Genomic DNA, 21,920 nt, shown 5'->3' on the forward strand with positions numbered 1-21,920 from the left:
TAGCACTTTGGGAGACTGAGGCAGGAGAACTGCTTGAGCCCAGGAGTTTCAGACCAGCCTGGGCAACATAGCAAGACCTTACCTGTAGTTAAAGTAATAAAATTAAAATAATAAAAACCATAAACCTTACGTTTTTCTTCACAATGTGCTCCAGACACTGAGGGATACACATCACTGAGCAAGCAAGGGTCAGAAATGCCAAAGGGGCCGGACGAGGTGGCTCACGCCTGTAATCCTAGCACTTCAGGAGGCTGAGGCAGGAGGATCACCTGAGGTCAGGAATTCCAGACCAGCATGGCCAACATGGTGAAACCTCATTTCTTCTAGAAATACAAAAACAAGCTGGGCGCGGTGGCTGACGCCTGTAATCCCACCACTTTGGGAGGCCAAGGTGGGCGGATCACGAGGTCAGGAGATTGAGACCATCCTGGCTAACATGGTGAAACCCCGTCTCTACTAAAAATACAAAAAATTAGCCGGGTGTGGTGGCAGGTGCCTGTAGTCCCAGCTACTTGGGAGTCTGAGGCAGGAGAATGGCTGGGAGACAGAGCAAGACTCCGTCTCAAAAAAAAAAAAAAAAAAAAAGGCATACAAACATTAGCCAGGTGTGGTGGTGCACGCCTGTAATCCCAACACTTTGGGAGGCCAAGGTCGGAGGATCACTTGAGCCCAAGAGTTTTGAGACCAGCCTAGGTAACATAGTGAAGTCTCATCTCTACCAAGAAAAAATAAAGAAAAAAAAGAAATGCCAAAGGAGACTGTAATGATTAGCTAGGACTGGAAGACAACTGAACAACTCGTTTAACAATTAGGGGAAAAAAGTATTACTCCTCTACTTCATTGACTGTACATACACACTCATTTCAGATCTAACAAGACAAGGATGTTTATTATCATGTCTATTCAACTTAAAGTCCTAGCCAAGTGCAGCAAGACATAAACAGAGTAAGATTGCAAAGGAAAGGAAAAACTCATTATCATAGACATGAGTGTATGTACTAAAATCCTAAAGAACATACAGATTTAGCAAACTGTCTGAATACAAAATCAGTTCTATTTCTATACACCAGCACAGTCAATCACATTTTGAAGGCACTATTTAGAATAGCATATATGAAGGCACTATTTAGAATAGCATATACCTAGGGCCAGGCGCCGTGGCTCACGCCTGTAATCTCAGCACTTTGGGAGGCAGAGGCAGGTGGATCACCTGAGGTCAGGAGTTTGAGATCAGCCTGGCCAACAAGGTGAAACCCTGTCTCTACTAAAACAAAAATTAGCCAGGTGTGGTGGCATGTGCCTGTAATCTCAGCTACTCGCAAATCTGAGGCTGGAGAATCACTTGAACCCAGCAGGTGGAGGTTGCAGTGAGCTGAGATTGTAAATCTAATAAAAGAGAAGTAAAACCTCTACAGAGAAGAATTAGAGATGATGTAAATAAATGAAGGAGGCAGGACATGGTGGCTCACGCCTACAATCCCAGCACTCAGGGAGGCCAAGGTGGGAAGATTGCTTGAGCTCAGGAGTTTGAGACCAGCCTAGGCAACATAGTGAGACTGTGTCTCTATTATAAGTTTTTAAAAATTAGCTAGGTGTGGTGATGCATGCCTGTGGTCCCAGCTACTCAAGAGGCTGAGGCAGGAGAATCACTTGAGCCTGGGAGTTCAAGGCAGTAGTGAGCTATGATCATGTCACTGCACTGCAGCCTGGGCCACAGAGCAAGACCCCTTGTCTCAAAAGTTAAATAAATAAATGAACGACATTCCATGTTCATAGATTAGAAGTAAACAAGGTCAATATTATAACAATGTTAATTCCATCCAAAGTAATCAGTAGATGAAAGGCAATCCCAATCAGTATCTCAGAACTTTTTTTGTGTGTGTGGAAACTGACAAGTTGATCTAAAAATTATATGAAAATGCAAAAGGCCAAGATACAAGACAGTCCTGAAGAGAAATGAGAAAGTGGGATGACTGACTCTATCAAGACTTAAAGTATAAGGCTAGGGGTAAAACAAAGACTGGCACAAGGGTAGGTAGAAAAATAGACCAATGGAACAAAACAGAGTCTAGAAATGGACCCACATATATACAGACACTTAAATTAGACAAAGACGGTGCTGCAGAGAAATAAGGATGGTCCTTTCAATAAATGTTGCTAAGAGAAATGGGTATTTCTACAGTAAAAAACAACAACAACAACAAAAACCACCAACACCACCAAACACAAAAAAAACTAATTTTGATCCCAACCTCACACCATATACAAAAATTAATTTCAGGTGGTTTATGGATTTACATATAAAAGTAATAATAAAATAATAAAGCTTCTAGAAGGTAGCACAGAAGAAAATTATCATGACCTTAGGTTAGGTAGGCAAAGATTTCCTGAATACTACACAAAGTATGCTAACCACAAGGAAGTAGAATGGCAAGAGCAGGACACTTTTTTGTTGCAACACATACATGACAGACAGCTTGTATCTAGAATATATAAAGAGCGTATTCAAATCTCTAAGAAAAAGACAACAACTTGGGGCCAGGTGTGGTGGCTCACGCCTGTAATCCCAGCACTTCGGGAGGCCAAGGCGGATGGATCACCTGAGGTCATGAGTTCGAGACCATCCTAGCCAACATGGTGAAAACCCATCTCTACTAAAAATACAAAAAGTAGCCGGGCGTGGTGGTGGGTGCCTGTAATCCCAGCTACTTGGGAGGCTGAGACTGGGGAATTGCTTGAACCCAGGAGGTGGAGGTTGCAGTGAGCCAAGATCACAGCACTGCACTCCAGCCCGCGCGACAGTGCGAGACTCTGTCTCAAAAGAAAGAAAGAAAAAAAAAAGACTGTACAGCAAAAAGTAAATTTCCTTTTTATCTCAGTAACGATTGCCAGTTTTTAATATATCCTGTAAGAATTATTTTATGCATATTAAAAGATTTTTAAAAGCCCGAATAATAGAGGATACTATACAGTTCTGAGCCTTGTTTTTATGTAATTGCTTTTTGAGATCATTCTCATGAGTACTTCTTCAGTTGCCTTATTCTTTTTCATAGTTACATAGTATATTCCAACTTACACCAATACTGTAAGTTATTCAATCAGCTCCCTGAAAAGATAACATGTACATTGTTTCCAAGCTGCTATTATTAAAACAATGTTACATTAAATCCTTATATCCATTTCCCAGTATGTGTGTAGGATAACTTCCTAAAGGTAAAGCTGCTTGATCAAAGGGTGCATGTATCTCTTATGTGGACAATTCCTGTCACAAAGCCCTCTAGAGAGCTGTACCAACTGACACTCCCACCAGCAACGCGTGAGGAGCCTGTTTCTTCTAACACTGCACTTCTATGGTTTCTATTTTACGTTCAAAACTTTGCTTCATTTGGAATAGGTTTCTCTACTATAGGAAAAACTCTTGAACATGAGATTTGGCTGGTAGCCCTTCAGAAAAATGGGTAAAGGATATGAACTAAGACTCACGGAAACAGAACTGAAAATAATCATTCAACATATGAACAGGTGATCAAACTACTCATAAGAGACAAAAATTAGATACCTTTTTTTCTTTGAGACAGAATCTCACTCTGTCGTCCAGGCTGGAGGGCAGTGGCGTGAGCTCGGCTCACTTGACCTCTGCCTTTCAGGGTCAAGCAGTTCTCCTGCCTCAGCCTCCCAAGTAACTGGGATTACAGGCACACACCACCACGCCTGGCTAAATTTTTTGTATTTTTAGTAGCGACGGGTTTTTGCCACGTTGGCCAGGCTGGTCTCAAACTCCTGATTTCAGGTGATCCACCTGCCTCGGCCTCCCAAAGTGCTGGGATTACAGGTGTAAGCCACCAAGCTCGGCTGGCTTTTTTTTTTTTTGAGACGGAGTCTCACTCTGTCGCCCAGGCTGCAGTGCAGTGGCACTATCTCTGCTCACTGCAACCCCTGCCTCCCAGGTTCCTGATATTCTCCTTCCTCAGCCTCCTGAGTAGCTGGGATTACAGGCATGTGCCACCATGCCCAGCTAATTTTTATGTTTTTAGTAGAGACAGGATTTCACCATGTTGGCTAGGATGATCTCGAACTCCTGACCTCCAGTGATCTGCCTTCCTCGGCCTCTCAAAGTGCTGGGATTACAGGCATGAGCTGCCACGCCTGTCTTAGATACTATTTTTTACCTGTGAAATTGGTAAAAGCCCAGAGCTACAATAACCAAATCTGCTGGTGAGGCCATGGAGAAATGGTCCCTCTCATACAACGCTGAGGGGAATGCTGAGTGGTGCATGCTCTGTAGGGGGATTTAACAATATCCAGCAAAATTACATGCGCATTTAACCTTTGACCTGGGAAATCTGACTTCTAGGAACTTTCCAGAGGCAAAATTGCCAAGGGTGAAATGATATATGAACAAATGTATTCTTTGCAGCATTATTTGTGATAGCAGAAGACTGAAACAACCCAACATTTGTCAACAGAGGACTAAAGTACCTATGCAGTTGTAAGACCAAAGATGAGTTTCTGTGTACTGCTATGGAATGACCTCAACTATCTATTATGTGAAAAAGCAAGGTTCAAATCTGTATATACTGTCTACTACCTTAAATGTTAGAAGGTGGTGGTTTTCAGATACACTGATATGCATATCGTTTAAAAAACAATAAAGGATAATCAAAAAATAAAAATGGAGAGGAAGGAAAAATGTAGAGTGGAAAGGGATGGAAACTGAATTTTTGAGTGTATCTTGTTTTAGTGTATTTTTTTTGAAACAACTTATTGTTTCAAAGATTTTACATAATTTAAAACAGAACTATTTCAAAAAGGAAAACATGGAAATCCCTGTAACTTTCAAACATACTGAACAAACGAACCTCACTGTATATAAAGTTGGTGTACCCAAAGGACAATTAACATTACTTTAAAACACGATATATTGATTACATGTCCCTAGGATTCACACAGGGATATAAAGACAAATGAATCACAATTCTTAAACTGACTTCAGCCATCTTAATAATGACAGTGTTAACAATGACACTGATACTGCTATTTTGAAATTGCATGGGCCAGGCATGGTGGCTCATGCCTGTAATCCCAGCACTTTGGGAGGCCAAGGTCGGTGGATCACCTGAGGTCACGAGTTCGCCAGCCTGGCCAACATGGTGAAATCTCGTCTCTACTAAAAATACAAAAATTAGCTGGGCATGGTGGCGGGCACCTATAGTCTCAGCTACTTGGGAGGCTGAGGCAGGAGAATCGCTTGAACTCAGGAAGCGGAGATTGCAGTGGGTCAAGGTCGCACCACTGTGCTCCAGCCTGGGCGACAGAGTAAGACTCTGTCAAAAAAAAAAAAAAAAGAAATTGCGTGTTACTAGGATCAAAGTAATTATAAACCGACATTTTTGGTGTAATACATAAAAATATAAAATCAAATAAATTACATAAAAAATCCTACTATCATAAATTTGAATTTGGAATATTATGAATTATTTACATTCCCCTTTCTAGAGGATCTGTCTATCTTATCTCTCCTAAAACTTAGACTGTAGTCTCTACAGTTCTAACTGGAAGAAACCAAAGCTTTTTGAAGAAACACCCAACTTCGGTATAGGCTAAAAATGGACTTTGGGAAGGTGGGCAAAAAGCAATGAAGCTGTCTGTCAAAGACTGCTGGGATCAAAATAAAGGATACAGGAGCCAGTTTGGAACCCATAGTCCAAAGCTGGAAAAGTTTGCATATCAAAAATAATAACTAGATATTAAATAATATTAATTATCCCTCTTAAATTATTAAGAGGGATAATGATATTACGGTCATTAATGTTCATTTATATGACTGTCAGAGCCTTCTGGGCTGATGAACTCGTCTCAAAATCTTCCTCCTCTCAAAAACATTTCTCCATACATGCTTTACATCTTTTTGTCTGGCTGCTGTATACTGGGTACCCACTTACTGACAGCCACTGTAATAGGTGCTTTTTAAATATTACCCTCAATCACTGCAACAGCACTTCAGAGATAAGAAAAACAGATGTTATGTGATTGTCTGCCCAAGACCTTATAGCTACTAGATGTCAGAGCCAAGCATTTTTTTCCTTTTCTTTGAGACACAGTCTCGCTCTGTTGCACAGGCTAGTCTTGAACTCCTGGACTCAAGAGGTTCTCCCACCTTGACCTCCCAAAGTGATGGGATTACAGACATGAGCCATCCCGCCCAGCCTCAGAGCCAAGATTTGAATCTAAGTCTGTCCAGCAGCAAAGCCCGCCCTGTTCCCTATACTATGCGATAATCCCTTTTCCAAAAAATCATGACCACTTGTTTAAAAACCCTGCGCTCAATTCTAAACGCCTATAAGATAAATCTCTTTTACGACCCAATACAAGCTGGACTCAGTCTACCTTTCGAATCACCCTCTGTCCGTTTATCTACAACACAGCTCTGTCTCGAATCAGCTCGCACACATGCACTGCTTTACATTCTGGGCTTTCTACTCCCTTCCGCTGGCCTATATTGATCACTCAATGATCTGTATTTTCTATTAGCTTAAAGACAATTCTAATGTCTGACAGATAGAAGGTGATTAGTAAACCTTTGCTAATCAATTACTTTATTTAAAAAATTTTCTTTAAAAATTCTTTTGTACAGACAAGGTTTCACTATATTGCCCAGGCTGGTTTTGAACTCCTGGGCTCAAGCAATCCTCCCGCTTTGGCCTTCCAAAGTGCTGGGATTACATGGCTAAGCTACCATGTCTGGCCCTAATCAATGAATGAACGCTGGGAATTCATGTCCCCCACATTACAAGAGCTGTACCTCTACCTGCGAGATGCCTCGAGTGGAGCTGTAGGAACTGGTAATGGCATTGCGGCTGGAGCTAGGGATGCCACTTGTGTAAGCGCCTGTCAAGAAGCTCATGGAAGAGCTTCGGGATCTCTTATTCAAGTGGTCATCTGAGCTCTGAGAATTGAGGCCTCTCTTCAGAGACCCAGGCCTAATAAAAGAGAAGACAGTTAGATGCTTTATTGAAGGCAAAATTCTTTTACGATTTCATCCACGGTCATGACATCTTTCTTAATAACATGAAGGGAAGAGAATAATGCTTTTAATTTTTACTGCTAACAATCTGGCCAAATCTATCTGACAAAGTCAGTAAAAAAAGCCAAATATTTAAAACTTAAATGTATGATTTCCATTTATAGAATATTCTGGAAAATGCATACCTATCTACAGTGACAGAAGACAGATCAGTGGATGCCTGGGAACAGGGGTGGAAGTAAAGAGAGGGATTACAGGCATGTGGGAACTTTTGGAGGTGATGGATGTTCATTATCTTAGTGGTGGGATGGTTCCACAGGTGTATGTGTGTCAAAATGTCACATGCTTTAAACAAGTACGGTCTATTTTATGTCAATTATACCTCAACAAAGCTGTTAAAAAAAAAATCAGAGTTAAGAGGAACCCATCATTTTACTAAACCTCCAATGGAAACAGAAATCTCCTACGCATCTTTTCTGTAGGACAGTCATCCAACCTGTTACAATATAGACAACTCTCTCCTAGAGTGACCCACGTCAACCATGAACCAGTTTATTCTTACAGTGGATTACAGTGTATTTCCTCTTTCACCCACGGATCCTATTTGAAGTCAAACAGAGCAAGTTATTTTGCTTCTTTCAAGGGACAGTCCTTTGGTTTTTTGGAGACCATTGTCCTTCCCTCACTTATTTCTTTATTCCCCCTGAGACTTTTCTCCTCTGGGCTAATACTTCCATACCTCCAAAACCCCATCATCCACCACCACCCCTTTGGGCTGTTGCAAATCTCCTTAACATCTTCGTTGCTTCACTGGGAATGAATTTCCGTTTGTGTACATCCTCCCTAGCAGTGCAGTACACTTATCTGACCACAGTGCTCCACGGACAGTGAGCAGAACTACGGAAGGCAGGAATACCATCCACCTGCCTCATTCTAGTCTTTCTTCTAACAGCACAGACCAGGAGCACTTTAGCTTTCCTGGCGGCCACATCACACTGCTGACTCAGATGAGGTACCTAAGGTATCCTAAGTCTTTCCACACATACTTTTGAGCCACTTTCCTTTCCACCCAATTCTTCCTCCAATTTGTTTTTAAACTGATATGTAGAAATTTAACATTTAAGTTTCATACTGTTTTATCCACTGCACAAACTTTGCAATCCTTCTGTGTATGTGCTTGGTTATTAAATATATTTATAAAACCTCTTAAGTCTCAGCATATTTCATCCATATTAATGTAAGAACATTAAAAGGAATTAGACAGAAGGCAGTTAACTGTGGCAAGTTACTCAAAACGTTCCTAATTTCAAAGACGTGAACCTGAACTAATTAAGCAATGCAAAAAACAAAGAGGAAAATCTATAGGGCAACAGCTCTGATCAGGCCTTTTTCCAAACAGTTGGTATTTCATCCGGATGGACTCGCACTTACTTAGGCACAAAAGAAGCGGGGACTCCATTGGCCACCAGGGGCTCAAATGCTGAATGTCCACTGCCACTGCTATCATGGCACCTGCGACAAATCAAAAAAGTCTCAATGAAATGACATGACTTTTTTTGTCCCTTTAAAGTGTATTCTCATATTTCTGGGACCTTATACTATCTCTATGGAGCACAGATTCCATGCTAGACCAGAAAATGGTTGTTTAAAATCCCTAAGCTTCTGAAAGGTAAATTTTTTTTTTTTTCAGACAGAGTTTCGCTCTTGTTGCCCAGGCTGGAGTGCAATAGCACGATCTTGGCTCACTGCAACAAACCTCTGCCTCCTGGGTTCAAGCGATTCTCCTGCCTCAGCCTCCAGAGTAGCTGGGACTACAGGTATGTACCACCACACCTGGCTAATTTCTTAACTTTTTGTAGAGGCGAGGTCTCACTATGTTGCCCAGGCTGGTCTTGAGCAACTGGGCTCCAGCGATCCTCCCATCTTGGCCTGTCAAAGTGTTAGGAGTACAAGCGTGCAGCACCACACCCAGCCTTATAAAATGGTGTTTCCCTCAAGAGTCCCATGAGAGCAGGGATTTTCTCTTGTCCACCACTCTATCCATAGCACTTGGAGTAGGGTCCCATACACAGTGGGTGCTCAATAAATGCTCAGCCACTTCAACTTCCTTTCTTTCTATACTTAGAAAACTATTTATTTATTCCATTTTCATTAGCTTATTCTATAAACCACATAAGGATTTTTTTTTTTTTTTTGGAGACAGTCTCGCTTTGTCACCCAGGCTGGAGTGTGGTGGCAGTCTCGGCTCACTGCAACCTCCGCCTCCTGGGTTCAAGCAATTCTCCTGTCTCAGCCTTCCGAGTAGCTGGGATCACAGGCGCCCACCACCACATCCAGCTAATTTTTGAATTTTTAGTAGAGATGGGGTTTCACCATGTTGGCCAGGCTGGTCTCGAACTCCTGACCTCAGGTGATCCACCCGCGTCGGCCTCTCAAAGTGCTGAGATTACAGGCCTGAGCCACCTTGCCCTGCCAGGAAATTGGTTTTAACCTCATTACTGATAAATCTACCAAACTCTAGTTTTCATTTTTCTTTCACAAGCATTTCCTTCAGCACAATTAAGACACTGGAACATGGAACTGGTGGTTACCCAAGTAACTGAACACCACAAAATTCCGACGGGAAGACTTAGAGCCTTCTTTCTTGAAAATACACTTTAACACATTTCTACAAAAGTATGAGGGTAGCGTGGCTAATAGCAGTCAGCTTATCTCTACTACTCATGGAAAAGGTAAATTACAACAGCGATCTAACCTGTGCCTTGAAAAGAGCAGCATTAAAACCCTTGTTATTAGATTCCTCCATGAAAGCCAAAGAAGGGGGCCTACGAAGGCTCATAAACTGGAGATGGCCTCTGTATCTATATGGGAATGTCTACATCTCATCCCATAGGAGTCCAAGCGCGAAACCGGCTTAGTACTCTCCTGAGCCTGTTACCTTCTTTTATTTCCCTGGCCATCAAGGAATATTTGGTCTTCTTCCTCCACTGTCCTTTTCTTCTCCTCTTTGAGGGCACTCAGTACAGTCTCCTTTGCACATGGGTCTGGGGCGTTACTTGATGGTGAGGACAGTGTTGAGCTGATTATCTGCTCTGGTCTACAATGAAAGACAAGATTCTAGCTGTAAGATATTTTAATTCCCATGCCATATAGCACAGACTTCAGAAACAAGAAATCAGAAGCTAACCAACAGGCCAAAGTATAATTTATACACTCACAGCAGTTCCCGTTAGCAAGTAAAGCTACTTTTTCGTTAAGGGCAAAAAGTGAAAAACAAAAGGGTTTACTAGAATTTGGTATTTCTCATAAAATAAGCAGCTTCGTCCTTTCTTTGCTGCGTTGTAGTCATGTTGTCATAGGAACAACTGGAGAAGAATAAAGTGGACACGAAAAGGGAGAGTATTCTTCCAACGATAATACTCACATCGCAGAACGCGAAAATCTTCTGTCAGGAGGGGCGATCCTCACAGTCACTGGGCTACACACCATCCTGGAGTTGCGAGGGGACAGCACAGCCTTCTTGTGATAACCATTCCAGCACACTGTGGGAAGTACCCCCAGACAGGAATACTGGGCCTGATGGATCGGATAGCGTCTTCGAGGTGTTATTACAAACCGATTTGGTAAAGTCCCACGATCCCTGCAGAGAATGCGAGACAAATCACGGAACCAAAGCATAAAAGAATGTCAAATTTTTAAACGGTTAAAAACCCACCAGTTCAGACATTTTCCAAAGAACTTAAGTCTCTTTCTAAGCAACACAGAACACGGTGTTTTTATGGCAACTTTCCCTTATTCCATCTAAGGCCAGAGAGTGACAGCTGCTTAACAGCTATCTCAACAATGGATTTCAACAGTTTGAGAGGGAAAATCTAAATCTAGACTACATCTAGGCTGCACTAAAATTCGAGGAGTTTTTAGAACTGGAAAGAAGAGAATCGTTTTGGCAACACAACATCTCATTCCAAGAGTTAGAGGCCATGAGACAGCTGGCACACACCAAGGTGTTAAGGAGGGCAAAACCACACACAATCCCCTTGGGACTTGATGAAAAAGCAAATCGGATTTAAAAGTCAAGTCCTCGATTTCAAGCCAGCCGAGCCAGAGGATGATCTGACAAAATCAGCGCATCTCACCGTGGGGAAGGCCTCCTGGAGAGTCGGAGAAGAGGAGTAGGGAGAGAGGGGTAAACGTGGTGAACGCGATGGGCCGGCGGGAAGGGCGGTGGGGAGCGCGGCGCCGGGCGGGCGGGTGGGCGGCGGCCAGGCCTATTCCGCAGGTCCTGGCCCTCCGGAGCGGGGGCGGGCTGCGGCGGCCCGGGCTTGCCCATGTAACTGCCCATGAGTAGCAGTTCCGCAGGGTCAGGTCCTTCGAGCAGGGTCCGCGGCTCTAGGAGGTTTCCGTTGGCTGTCGACTTGGCCGGAGGCGAAGCGAACAGTGTTCGACTATGACGCGCCTTCCGAACGAATGAGGACAAGGGGCGCCGATGACGCGCCTTCCGAACGAAGGAGGACAAGGGGCGCGAACCTCGGGGCTCGCGGCTCAGTCCCCACCAGGCCGCGGTAGCCCCCACGGCCAGCCAGGCCAGTGCAGCCGCAGCCGGCACGAGGTACAGTAGGAGGCCAACCAGCGACAGGCCCAGGAGCGCCGTCCCGGCCGGCCCGCCGCAGCCCCGGCCCCGGCCGTCCCTGACACTCGCTATGGGCCACCGCCGCTCGCCTGCTCCAGCCGCCGCAGCCGCCGGAGACATCGCGGCTCCGCGCCGCGGAGGAGACTTAAATATCCCAGCGTGCACCGCGCCGCGCGTCGCGTCATCGCGCGCCCTCTACGTCATGCGCGCGCGACTCCGGGAGACGCTACCGCCCGGCAGCGCCCGAGACCCAACTGGTTTGGAAAATGCCGCCTGCCTTTAACGCCTGTTTCTGACTCTTGAGGTTTTCCGCGTGGCTCCCAGCGCCACATCCATCCGGAAGCGATCCCGTGGAAGGATCGCGTCCAAGATAAAAGGGCCCGAGACCTATGCTTACGTAATTCCTAATCCGTGATCTTTTATGGGGGCTGAATTCCCCTCCAGCACAGCCTGTTACCAGGTACTTTTCACAAACGCTACTAGCGGTTGTGAGTCCCTACCCCCTCCATTTCTATGTTACAAATTGAAAACGTGGGACGATTACCTACCAAATTTCACATCATGGCCCAGATATCGGGTGGATTTCGTGGCTCTGTGATCGACTTATACCTATGCTAAAGTTAACGGTCTGAGAAGGTAGATTAGTGGTTGCCTAGGGCTAGGGAGTGGGTTTGGGGGTGGGGAATAGAAAGTGACTGCTCATGGTTATAGGCTTTTTTGTAGCACCATAAAGATAGTTTAAAATTAGATTGTGGTGGTGATTGCACCACCCTATGATTTGCATGGTATGTGAATTATATCTTAATAAAGCTGTTTAAAAAGTCTGGTAGTCTGCCAATACACTTTGGTGTAGTTCAGTTTCCTCAGCCATTCATTCATTGATTTATTCATTCCATTGTTTATGTACATTAAAGAGATTAAGGGGGAAAATATAGGATCTCTGATCTTTAGAAACTGTTTAGTTAGGAAGATGTGTAAGTAGAAGATTGCAATTCAGGCCGGGCGCGGTGGCTCACGCCTGTAATCCCAGCACTTTGGGAGGCCGGGGTGGGCGGATCACAAGGTCAGGAGACCGAGACCATCCTGGCTAACATGGTGAAACCCCATCTCTAATAAAAATACCAAAAAAAAAAAAAAAAATTAGCCGGGCGTGGCGGCGTGCGCCTGTAGTCCCAGCAACTTGGGAGGCTGAGGCAGGAGAATGGCGTGAACCCGGGAGGCGGAGGTTGCAGTGAGCCGAGATTGCCCCACTGCACTCCAACCTGGGCGACAGACCGAGACTCCGTCTCAAAAAAAGAAAAAAAAAATTGCAATTCAGTGTTATCAGTGTGATAACGGGAAAAAAATAAGAAGGCCAGGCGCGGTGGCTCGTGCCTGAATTCCAGCACTTTGGAAGGCCGAGGTGGGCGGATCATCTGAGGTCAGGAGTTTGAGACCAGCCTGACCAATATGGTGAAACTCCGTCTCTACTAAAAATACAAAAATTAGCTGGGCATGGTGGCGCCTGCCTGTAGTCCCAGCTACTCGGGAGGCTGAGGCAGGAGAATTGCTTGAACCTGGGAGGTGGAGGTTGCAGTGAGCCGAGATCGTGCCTCTGCACACTCCAGCCTGGGCTGTCGACAGAGCAAGACTCCGTCTCAAAAAAAAAAGTTATGATAAAGGGGAAGGTAGACAGGGAAGTGCTCCTGGAGCTGAGAGGTCTGGCAGGTTCAAGGCAGATGAAGGAGCACTGTGCAGAAGTCCAGAGATGGAATTGTTCAGTATCGCTGGAGATTAGGGTGTTTAGGGGGATAGAAAAGTTGGAAAGGTATAGATGCCTCTGGGGCAACACAGAGAGATGAGAAGAAAGCGCAGTTTGGGTTCCAGATCCTCCCCAACCCAGTCCCAAAGCAATTCTGCTTCTATTTAATATACTGCGATTTCACATAAGACTTAACTTGAAAAAAAAAAAAAAAAGGCGGGGGGGGGGGTTGGGGGGAGCTGTGTTGCTTAAGAAAAAAATCTCACTATCAGTAGACTAGTGGGACAAAAGCCAGGCTGCTGTGGGTTGAACAGTGACTGGAAGGTGAAGAAATGGAGGCAGTGACTGCAGACTCCCTACTCAAGAAACTTGGGTAACAGGGGAAGAAGAAACATAGTATCTAGGTCAGTAGGGGCTCTTTAAATTATTGTATATGGCTGGAGTTAAGTGGAGGAGCTACACGTGAAAGCCGTCAGGGTACAGATCTCCTGAAACCAAGCAAGATGATTGAGAATTAATGTAAATAGAGAGAGCCATAGCCTGAGCCCTCGGGGCACTCTTGTGTTTAGAGTTAAAGAGATGAACACACAAAGGGCACAAATCATTTAGGAAAATATAGATAAATATGACTACATTAAAAGTTAGCACTTCTGGGCCGGGAATGGTGGCTTACACATAATCTAGCACATTTGGAGGCCAAGGTGGGCGGATCGCTTTGAGCTCAGGAGTTCGAGACCAGCCTAGGCAACATGGTGGAACCCAGTCTCTGATAAAAAAAAAAAAAAAATTTGCCTGGTGCCACGTGCCTGTAGTACCAACTACTCAGGAGGCTGAGGCTGGAGAATCGCTTGAACCCAGAAGGCAGAGGTTGCAGTGAGCCGAGATCGCACCACTGCACTCCAGCCTGGGCAACAGAGTGAGACTCCGTCCCCCCAAAAAAAGTTAATACTTCTATATGGGAAAAGACAAGATATGCATCTAAAAGACAAGCCAAGACTGGGAAAAACAACTCTAATACATATAACCAAAAAGCGATTAGTAAGTAGAATTTAAAAAGAACTCCAAAGAATCAATAACAAAAAGATAACCCAATTTTTAAAAAGGACAATTGATACAAAAAAGCTATTGAATGGGAAACACAAATACCTAATATACACATATGTGCATATATATACATACACATATACATTTAACCTCACTAGTAATCTAGTAAAGACTAAAGTAACAGGATTTTGCACTCATTTACACACTAGAAAAATTAATTTAACAAGATCAAGTCTTGGTATGGATGTGGAACAAACAGAACTCATGCCGTTGTGGATATATGAAACAGCACAATTTGGAAAGCAATTTGGCAATATCTAGTAAAAAATAAGGGTGAAGAAGTATGTATCCTATAAACCCACAATCCCATTCTGGGTAGATAGTCACTGAAGCATTATTTGTATCACAGACAATTCGAACACACTTCATGGGTAATGTTTATCAACACAAGGATGGGCAAACTGGTATAATTCATATAATAAAATACTACAGAGCAGCTGAAAATTAATCTTTCCAGCTATAGGTTAGTCCTCCCACCATAAACAACTGTAGACATGGACAAAATGTATTGATTAATAAAGCTGTTAAAAAAATCTGGTAGTCTGCTGAACCAGACTTTGGTTTAACGCATGCTGTGGTGGATATATAAAACGGTACAACTTGGCAAGTACTTTCAGGCAGAGGACAACAGGAAGCAAAAGACTGATCCCTAAGTGTAAGGAAACTTGTGAGATGAGCCCCAAAGTCACCTAGTTCCTCTACCTGGGGATAATTTCCCAACTGCAGTGCAGAGAGCTGGAGTCTGAGCAGAGTAGGGAGATCTCACTGGGCTGAGGAGGCAGAGATCAGGCTGAGATGGCTGAAATGGCAGAGAAATGGGGCAGAAAAAAGAAAGGAGGGCACTATGCAAAGAGGGAGTTCTAGAAATCTATATATGAAACAAACCCACGGCTGAAGGCTGGAGTGATGGGTAATTTCATGTGTCAACTTGAAGGGACCACGGGGTGCACAGATACTTGGTTGAACATTTATTTATGGGTGTGTCTATAAAGGCATTTCTGGATGAGGTAGTCTTTTCTTTATTTATTTACTGATTTTTATTTTTTGAGATGGCGTGTTGCTCTTGTTGCCCAGGTTGGAGTGCAGTGGCGCGATCTGGGCTCACTGCAACCTCCGCCTCCCAGGTTCAAGCGATTCTCCTGCCTGAGCCTCAGCAGAGTAGCTGGTATTACAGGCACCCGCCACCACACTCGGCTACTTTTTTGTATTTTTAGTAGAGACTGGGTTTCACCATGTTGGCCAGGCTGGTCTCAAACTGCTGACCTCAGGTGATCTGCCCACCTCGGCCTCTCAAAGAACTGCTAGGATTACAGGCATGAGCCACTGTGCCCAGCCTCTTGAATTTTTGTAGAGATAGGGGCCACCACAAGTCAGACTGGAAAAACTCACAATTTATAGGGCTCTGTGTGGAGTACTCAAGCACCGCAGGAATGGGAAAGAATCAGTCTTAGATTGAGCATTGCTCTGGACCCACCTAATGAATCATAAAAACAAGACCTGAAAGGATCCAACTTTCCAATGATCTTAAATACATCCCAAAACAAAGCTCAAGAAAATGTATATAGGAATAAAAAATTGGCTGGGCACGGTGGCTCACGCCTGTAATCCCAGCACTTTGGGAGGCCAAGGCGGGCAGATCATGAGGTCAGGAGATCGAGACCATCCTGGCTAACATGGTGAAACCCCGTCTCTACTAAAAATACAAAAAATCAGCTGGGCGTGGTGATGGTGACTGGTGCCTGTAGTACCAGCTACTCGGGAGGCTGAGGCAGGAGAATGGCGTGAACCCAGGAGGTGGAGCTTGCAGTGAGCCGAGATTGCGCCACTCCACTCCAGCCTGGGTGACAGAGCCAGACTCCAACTCAAAAAAAAAAAAAAAGACCATTACTCAAACAAGGTAAAATTTCCAATGTGTGGCATCCTGACATCCTATTACTAGGCATATAAATAAGCAAGAAAACACAGCCCATAATAAGAACAACCAATCAATCCTTATTTTGATCCAAACTAACCCCAAACTGACACATATTAAAATAAGCAGAGAAAGACATTAATTTTAACTATATCCCACATGTTTACAAAGTTGAGACATAGAAAAATATTAGAAGAAATAATGGCCAAACATTTTCCAAACATAATGAAAAATATAAACCCACAGACCCAAAGCTCAACATCAAGTACAAGAAATACAAAGAAAACTGTAACAAGTCACATAATCGAATTGCTCAAAACCAATGATATAGATCAAATCCTGAAGGCAGCTGGGAAAACAGTACATGTTATTTACACAGGAACAAAGATAAGAATGATACCAAATTTCTTGTCAGAAATAGTGCAAGTGAGAAGACAGCAGTGCAACTTGATCTTTAAAGGGCTGAAGGCAAAAACTGCAAACCTAGAATTTTATGTGTGATGAAAATATATTTTAGCAAAGTGAAATAAAGATATTTTCAGACACATAAAAGCTGGAAGACACTTTAAGGCTGAGGTGGGCAGATCGCTTGAGCCTCAGAGTTCGAGACCAGCCCGGGCAACATAGTAAGACCCTGTCTCTAAAAAAAATACAAAAATTAGCCAAGCATAGTGGCACACGCCTGGAGTCTCAGTTACTTGGGAGGCTGAGCCTGGGAGGTTTGCTTGAGCCTGGAAGGTCAAGGCTCCAGTGAGCCATAATTGTGTCATTGCACTCCAGCCTGGGTGACAGAGCAAGACTCTGTCTCAAACAATAAATAAAAAGCTGAAAGAATTCATCACCAACAAACACTATAAGAAATGTTAAGGGATGTCTTTCAGGCAGAAGAAAAATACCAGATGGAAATCTGGATCTACACAAAGGAATGAAAGGAATGACAGGCATTGAAAATGGTAACTACCTGGGTAAATATATATGCCTGTTTTTCCTTTTTAAATCTCTTTAAAATATAATTGAGGAATGATATCAGCAAAAGGGCAGAGTAAGACAGCTCCAAGCTCCCATCACCCAACAGAAACATTTAAAAAAAAAAAAAGGCTGGGCATGGTGGCTTACACCTGTAATTCCAGCACTTTGGGAGGCTGAGGCGGGTGAATCACCTGAGGTCAGGAGTTCGAGATCAGACTGACCAACATGGTGAAACCCCACCTCTACTAAAAATAAAAAATTAGCCTAGCACTTTGGGAGGCCGAGGCGGGCAGATCACAAGGTCAGGAGAGAGAGACCATCCTGGTTAACACGGTGAAACCCTGTCTCTACCAAAAAAATACAAAAAATTAGCCAGGTGTGGTGGCGGGTGCCTGTCATCCCAGCTACTAGGGAGGCTGAGGCAGGAGAATCGCTTGAACCCGGAAGGTGGAGGTTGCAGTGAGCCGAGATCGCGCCACTGCACTCCAGCCTGGAGACAGAGCAACGACTCCATCTCAAAAAAACACAGAAGAAACAAGCAGAAATGCCAGAGACGTGCAGAGAAAAGGTCACATGAGGACACAGCAAGAAGGCAGCTATCTGCAAGCCAACGAGAGAAGACTCTGAAGAAGTCAGCCCTGCTGGTGTGGGCAGCAAGCCATCCAGGTGCCGAGGCAAGAGACCGAGGGCACGAGCTGTTCCAGTATAATAAAATATATAAAACAACAAGAGTTATACTAGATCTTGAGCATAGACATGATTATATATGAATATCATTAATCATTAGTTTGTAGCAATTACTCTTTATTCCAATATTATAATAATCCTCGCTCTACAATCATAACCTAGGAAAAACCAGGCCATACAGAGATAGGAGCTGAGGAGACACAGTGAGAAGTGACCAGAAGACAAGAGTGCGAGCCTTCTGTTATGCCCAGACACGGCCACCAGAAGGGCTCCTTGGTCTAGCAGTGACGCCAGCATCTGGGAAGACGCCTGTTGCCAGGCAGACCGTGGTCTAGCGGTACCAAAAAGTGTCAAGGAAAAACACCGGCTACTTAGCAGACCGGGAAAGGGAGTCTCCCTTTCCCCAGGGGAGTTTAGAGAAGACTCTGCTCCTCCACCTCTTGTGGAGGGCCTGACATCAGTCAGGCTTGCCCGCAGTTATCTGAAGGCCTAATTGTCTCCCTGTGATGCTGTACTTCAGTGGTCACACTCCTAGGCCGCCTTCATGTTCCATCCTGTACACCTGGCTCTGCCTTCTAGATAGCAGTAGTAAATTAGTGAAAGTACTAAAAGTCTCTGATATGCAGAAATAATGGCGTAAGCTGTCTTTCTCTTTGTCTCCTCTCTCTCTCTCTCTCTGCCTCGGCTGCCAGGCAGGGAAGGGCCCCCTGTCCAGTGGACATGTGACCTTACCTATCATTGGAGATGACTCACACTCTTTACCCTGCCCCTTTTGCTTTGTATCCAATAAATAACAGCGCAGCCAGACATTCGGGGCCACTACCGGTCTCTGCGCATTGGTGGTAGTGGTCCCCCGGGCCCAGATGTCTTTTCTTTTATCTCTTTGTCTTGTGTCTTTCTTTCTACACTCTCTCGTCGCTGCACACAGGGAGAAGCCCACCGACCCTGTGGGGCTGGTCCCTGCAGCTGGCACCTTGATCTTTGACTTCTGGCCTCTAGAACTGTGAGAAAATAACTTCCAGCTGTTGAAGCCACATGGTCTGTGGCATTTCGTGATGGTAGCCCGAGCAAACTAATACAGACTTCCTAAATCCGAGAAGGAAAGCTGGGGAGAATTCCTCTGGGAAAGCAGAAAAGCTGGGGAGAATTCCTCTGGGAAAGCAGGGCAGTCACAAGCACTCAGGTGTTACACGGGCTTTGTCCAGGGCAGGATGCTCGCTCAGAAAGACCTAAGCTTTCACCTTGGCCTGATTACGAGGGTCAGTGCAGGCCTAGCTAAGTGCTGAAGAAAAGCTGTTGTGCAAAGGCAAACTTCAAAGACTGGGAGAGGTGTTTTCTTCCATTTTTAGCTCCTAGTATTCAAGAAAATCTCTATCAAAATGTGAGCTGAACACAAGCTAAAAGAATCAGAGACTTCAGTGACCACACATGAAAATGATAAATCTTTGCAAAAATAGTTTGGAAGTCACTAAATGTATGTACTACTACAGCCTTCAATGATTAAAAACACACTCACTCACAGACACATAGCAAACAATGAGAAGTATCATCTAAATGCCAGAGTTACTACCTTGCAATATTCAAATGTCCATGTTTCAATGACAGTCACAAATCATGCCAAGACGAAGGAACGTATCCAAAATAACAAAATAAATTGATGGAAATCAGCCCTTAGGAAGCCCAGACGTTGGACTTAGCAGACAAAAACTTTTTAAAAACTCTCACAAATCATGAAGTACCTCTTCAAGGAGAACTACAAACCACTGCTCAAGGAAATAAGAGAGAACACAAACAAATGGAAACACATTCCATGCTCACAGATAGGAAGAATCAATATTGTGAAAATGGCTATACTACCCAAAATAATTTACAGAGTCAATGCTATTTCCAACAAGCTACCACTGACTTTCTTCGCAAAACTAGAAAAACTACTTTAAATTTCATATGGAACCAAAAACGAGCCTGTATAGCCAAGACAATACTAAGCAAAAAGAACAAAGCTGTAGGCATCACGCTACCTGACTTCAAACTATACTACAAGGCTACAGTAACCAAAACAGCATGGTACTGGTACCAAAACAGATACATAGACCAATGGAACAGAATAGAGACCTCAGAAATAACACCACACATCTACAACCATCTGATCTTTGACAAACCTGACAAAAACAAGCAATGGGGTAAGGATTCTCTATTTAATGGTGCTGGGAAGACTGGCTAGCCATATACAGAAAGCTGAAACTGGACCCTGTCCTTACACCTTATAAAAAACTAACTCAAGATGGATTAAAGACTTAAATGTAAAATCCAAAACCATAAAAATCCTAGAAGAAAACCTAGGCAATACCATTCAGGACATAGGCATGGGCAAAGACTTCATGACTAAAACACCAAAAGCAATTGCAACAAAAGCCAAAATTGACAAATGGGATCTAATTAAACTAAAGAGCTTCTGTATAGCAAAAGAAACTAGCATCAGAGTGAATAGGCAACCTACAGAACGGGAGAAAATTTTTGCAATCTACCCATCTGACAAAGGTCAGGTCCAGATCTTGTAGATTCTTGTAGATCCAGAAACTACAAGGAACTTAAACAAATTTACAAGGAAAAAACAAACAACCTCATCAAAAAGTGGGCAAAGGGCCAGGCACAGTGGCTCATGCCTGTAATCCCAACACTTTGGGAGGCCAAGGTGGGTGGATCACCTGAGCTCAAGAGTTCAAGACTAAAAATACAAAAATTACTAAATTACTCTACTAAAAACACAAAAATTAGCCTGGCATGGTGGTGGGCGCCTATAATCTCAGCTACTTGGGAGGCTGAGGCAGGAGAATCTCTTGAACCCAGGAGGCGGAGGTTGCAGTGAGCCTGGATCACGCCACTGCACTCCAGCCTGGGCAACACAGTGAGACTCTGTCTCAAAACACAAACAAAAAGCTTGGGCGCAGTGGCTCATACTTGTAATCCCAGTGCTTTGGGAGGCCAAGGCAAGTGGATCACCTGAGGTCAGGAGTTCAAGACCAGCCTGGCCAACATGGGGAAACCCTGTCTCTATTAAAAATACAAAAAATTTAGCCGGGTGTAGTAGTGCACACCTGTAATCCCAGCTACTAGGGAGGATGAAGCAGAAGAATCGCTTGAACCTGGGAGGTGCGAGGCGGAGGAGGAGCCGAGATTGTGCCACTGTACTCCAGCCTAGGTGAGTGAGACTAGTCTCAAAAACAAACAAAAAGCAGTGCATGTTGGCTAGTTTGTTAATCAATATTAGTTAGTTATTAGCTCTGAATAGATGCCAGGTAATATGCTAGGCACTGATGACATACTCATGACGCAGAGCTGGTCCCAATGCTAGAATGATCTTTGTTCCTGAGATCCAGGTTGCTGCTGCCACTAGAGGGCAGCCGAAGCTCATCTGTAATGGTACAGTAATGGTTAACCCCAACAATCTAACATTACCAGGGAAGAACTGTCCTGAAGGGCAAAGTACCAAGCTACCTAAAGTTTGTATTGATTCTCTCAAGATTGTTGCTAACAAAATTGTAAAACTGGTCAAGTTTGTGTTTGGAGCCCCTAAGCCTCTCATTTCTTCACCCTCTTCCCTGTAGAGGTGGAGGGAATAATACAGGTACCACCTGTAAGTAAAAAATGTGGCAGAAACAGTCAGTTGCATCTCACCAACAGGTGGGTCAGGGTGGGGAGGGAGAGGAGATTCCTGGAGAGGAACGGATCAAGCTGGGAAGCACAGAACTGCAGGCCAGAGACAACTCTGGAAGCAGAAACAGGTGTGTGCTTCCAGGCGTGCAGACACCAACTGTGTGACACCCACAGGAAAAGGAGAAACACACACCTTCTA

At 44.1% G+C, this 21,920-nt stretch overlaps 1 protein-coding gene across 6 annotated transcripts in view; it reads right to left on the minus strand.

Moving 5' to 3' along the window:
• The window catches only part of POM121 (POM121 transmembrane nucleoporin), a 57,045-nt gene that overhangs the window by 11,416 nt on the left and 23,709 nt on the right, over window positions 1-21,920 (minus strand). For 2 of the 6 annotated variants that reach the window (XM_054655808.2, XM_001144107.8), the window contains exons 1-5: window positions 11,161-12,472; window positions 10,449-10,664; window positions 9,963-10,121; window positions 8,456-8,536; window positions 6,809-6,980 (exon numbers count right to left, since the gene is read on the minus strand). In XM_054655808.2, coding sequence (XP_054511783.2) covers window positions 6,809-6,980; window positions 8,456-8,536; window positions 9,963-10,121; window positions 10,449-10,664; window positions 11,161-11,774 — 1,242 coding nt within the window. In that variant the 5' untranslated portion in view covers window positions 11,775-12,472. Of the gene's footprint in view, window positions 1-6,802; window positions 6,981-8,455; window positions 8,537-9,962; window positions 10,122-10,448; window positions 10,665-11,160; window positions 12,473-21,920 lie in introns of those variants that run through there. The other 4 variants (XM_009453333.5, XM_009453332.5, XM_063814533.1 and 1 more) reach the window with 3 other exon arrangements.

Source organism: Pan troglodytes, chromosome 6 (assembly GCF_028858775.2).
Source record: "Pan troglodytes isolate AG18354 chromosome 6, NHGRI_mPanTro3-v2.0_pri, whole genome shotgun sequence".
Taxonomy (NCBI): Eukaryota; Metazoa; Chordata; class Mammalia; order Primates; family Hominidae; genus Pan; species Pan troglodytes.